Raw genomic sequence first — 3,308 nt, 5'->3', positions numbered from 1 at the left:
AGGAATCCACTATTTAATTAACATTTACACACAATTATAAAGAATAAAAGACTGAACACATTTATGAACAAACTGCAGTATGTCTTTAGGTTCATAGGCTGCCCAACACATTTAAAGTGTATAGCAAATGAAGTCACAGAACTATAGGGCTACGAGGAAATCCCACAAGTTTATAGCTTAACTGGAATCAGATTTATCTTGATACAGAATAATCTATAAACTCATTTAATGGTCATTTTGTCTCATCTAACAAACCACACAGATGTCAACCACCGGGCCTTGCAAATGCAGAGCGGCCATTTACATTTAAAATTAAGTATTATAGACAACCAGAATAAAATCAATTCCTGTATTTACTATTTTCCATTTTCAATATGAGCATTTGAAATGTTAATATGAGATACAATTTCACTATTTAAACTCACATTACATATACTGAAACTACAAATGAGTAAGTGAACTTGACTTTAACATCAACACACTGGTTAAAATACTGAGAAATTCAAACCACACAAAGTCACAAAATGAAGTGGAAAAACCTTAAGACAATTTAATTTAGCACACTTATTTTGCAGCTGAGCAAGCTAAGGACCAGGGGCAACTAGAGCCTAATAATGTGTACTTTTGAAAATGATACAAACTACCTTGGTTGTGAGAAGTGCAGGTTGAACACTTTAGGAGAACAGTCTTCAAACCGGCAATTCAAAATTTCCCATTATATGTGAATAAAATTGGAAGGATGTTAAATGTCCATGGAAAGTTACTCTTGTAAGTTAGGATGCCTTATACTGAGGCTTTAGAATGAAAGTACACTTCACAAATGGAATAGTGAACATAAATTACTACAAGTCAAGATAATAGTCATACTAGTAAGGTAAACAAGGTAAATTTCCTTATACACAAAAATTATTTTGATGACGTTTTTCAATAATGAATCTAAAATAAAGTGTTTTAGCTCCCTAAACACAAAACGAACATAAAACTGCTTAATAACTTTAGAGCTCATGTAATATTCTTGCTGAAAACAGTTACTGAAATTACCAGCAAAATGACGGAATATCTTTAAAGCAGTACACTCGTATAATCTGTAATAATTTCATTTGCTAACTTTTAAGAAGTATTCTCTGGACTATAAATCTTGTGCAAATAGACTTCCACTTTATTATTACCCAAATTACAGATATCCAAGATACCAACGATATGCACTCTATCCAGTTCAGTTGCCGCTTTTATAATATCACCTAAAAGTAAAAAGCAGATGGTAAGTACTGTAAAATAGTTAAATATTTACCTGACTTTAGTATCACATAAGCTGTTAATTTTTTCTTATAATATTAACACTGTGCCCCGTCCTCTCCCTCTTCCCTTGAATTTATTACATGCATTTACCGAAATTATATGGCAACTTCTGCAGATAAAGGTGAACACATCAAACAGATACACCAACAATGTCAAGGCATGAACTGGTATTCAAAAGCCACATTTAGTTTTTGGGTTTTTGTTTTGTTCTTGGTGGAGCAAAACAAATCCACATATCTTCAAGGTCACTTATAAGGTTCCAAATAAACAGCTTATTGGTATACTTCAATGAAATGCAAAGATAAAGTTTTCTATTTGAAATTCAATTATCAATATTTTTGTAAAACTATAAGCCATACAGCAAAACTATATTTGCCTTATATATTTTACCGCATAAATACATGTATACATATGTGTATATGTGTAACTGATGCATCTTTTAAAGTGTATTTCCTTTAAAGTGGCTTTATTAATTAAAACTTATCTTTGGATACTCTTGAGAAACTCTGTGAAAAATGGATCAGGTCTCCAGTAAGACAATTCGCTTCTCAGAAAAAAAAAAAAAGTGGATCAGGTGAGTGACATGGCAGAGTAACGAGTTCCAGGGCCCTGTCCTTCTATAAAGCATCTTATAAGCTGACAAAAACTCTTAGAATCAACTTTTGCAGAACTCTAGAATCTAGACAAAAACTTAGAGCAACTAGGGAAAAATTAATAAAGAAATAAACTGCTACACAGTGGGTGGAGTGTGCTGTGGTGTTTTAAATTGCCTGCCTACCACTCCTCAATCCGCAGATAAGGGGCAGTCACGAAGATGGCTACTTGCACTTCTGGTGCAGGTTGCTAGTGCCAACGGGAGCAATGCAGACCTTATTCTCAAAGATGTGGTCGTGTGTTCTCATCTTTACAGTAGCTCCCTCAAGGAAGATGCAAGGGTTTACTTTTGTTTTACCCAGTTTGGAGCATTCCCACAGCTGGGATGGCTTTTCTGGTGGTGGCATTGCTGAATGCATTTAAAGACAAAAATACTAGCCCGTGCAGCTGGGCAGGTTATAAAGTTGGGACAAGCAAGCAGCAAACCAAAAAATCCTGGGCAGGAAGAAGCTGAGAAAAGATATATATGGTGGAATGTGGGCTTTAAAAGCTCCTTTGTACAACGGGGAATCAAGAAGGCCACATGCATACCCAGGGTAGATATATGGTCAGAAGAAGGCTGAGAAGACTCTAATCACTCATCTGTGGCTGACCTTCATGCTCTGAGCAAGCAGGAAGTGAAGGCTAAGGCAGAATTGTAAATGGCCTGGCTAAGTGTCGAAGGAGTGCCACCACTCCGGGTCAATCTACAAAAACTGGGAGAATATATTTTTTCTTTTTCATTTCTGGGCTCCAGGTGTTTAAGGAAACTGTCAAAACACTAGCTGACTACTGCTAACATAATGCATCACAGACTTTAGTGGCTACGCATAAAAATACTTTATTTTCAATATAAGAAAATGCAAACACTTAGAGGTTAAGTAACAAGCAAAGTCACATGGTGATTCTTATCCAGACAAGCTGGCATGAAGGCATATGCTTTTAATCTTTTATGCTAGAGCTACATCTCTACAAAACTATGCTAAAATATAGTAGTAGATCCAGGTTTTGTGGGACCCCAAGGGTATACTATTTGGGGGCACGTTTTAATGAAAAAATACAAAATACATAAGAATGCCAAATGGGTTTTAGAAGAGATTTGTGAAAATTTAGGCTACATTAGCATCACAGTAAATCCATCTCTGCTAGACTTATCAAAAGATCTAATTAATGATTTAAAATTGTGTAAGTTCACAATAGCAAAGAGTTGGAACCAACCCAAATGTCCAACAACGATAGACTGGATTAAGAAAATGTGGCACATATACACCATGGAATACTATGCAGCCATAAAAAATGATGAGTTCATGTCCTTTGTAGGGACATGGATGAAACTGGAAAACATCATTCTCAGTAAACTATCGCAAGGACAAAAA

General features: G+C 35.4%; 1 protein-coding gene across 1 annotated transcript in view; it reads right to left on the bottom strand.

Annotated features, from left to right (window-relative positions):
- RADX (RPA1 related single stranded DNA binding protein, X-linked) overlaps positions 1–3,308 on the bottom strand; it is a 73,356-nt gene continuing 70,048 nt past the window's right edge. The window contains exon 14 of the mRNA XM_032757412.2: positions 1–1,241. Within this exon, the coding sequence (XP_032613303.1) occupies positions 1,111–1,241 (131 nt within the window). The 3' untranslated portion in view covers positions 1–1,110. The remainder of the gene's footprint in view (positions 1,242–3,308) is intronic.

Source organism: Hylobates moloch, unplaced genomic scaffold, assembly GCF_009828535.3.
Source record: "Hylobates moloch isolate HMO894 unplaced genomic scaffold, HMol_V3 SCAFFOLD_7, whole genome shotgun sequence".
Classification (NCBI taxonomy): Eukaryota; Metazoa; Chordata; class Mammalia; order Primates; family Hylobatidae; genus Hylobates; species Hylobates moloch.
This window is presented reverse-complemented; position numbering and strand designations above follow the sequence as displayed.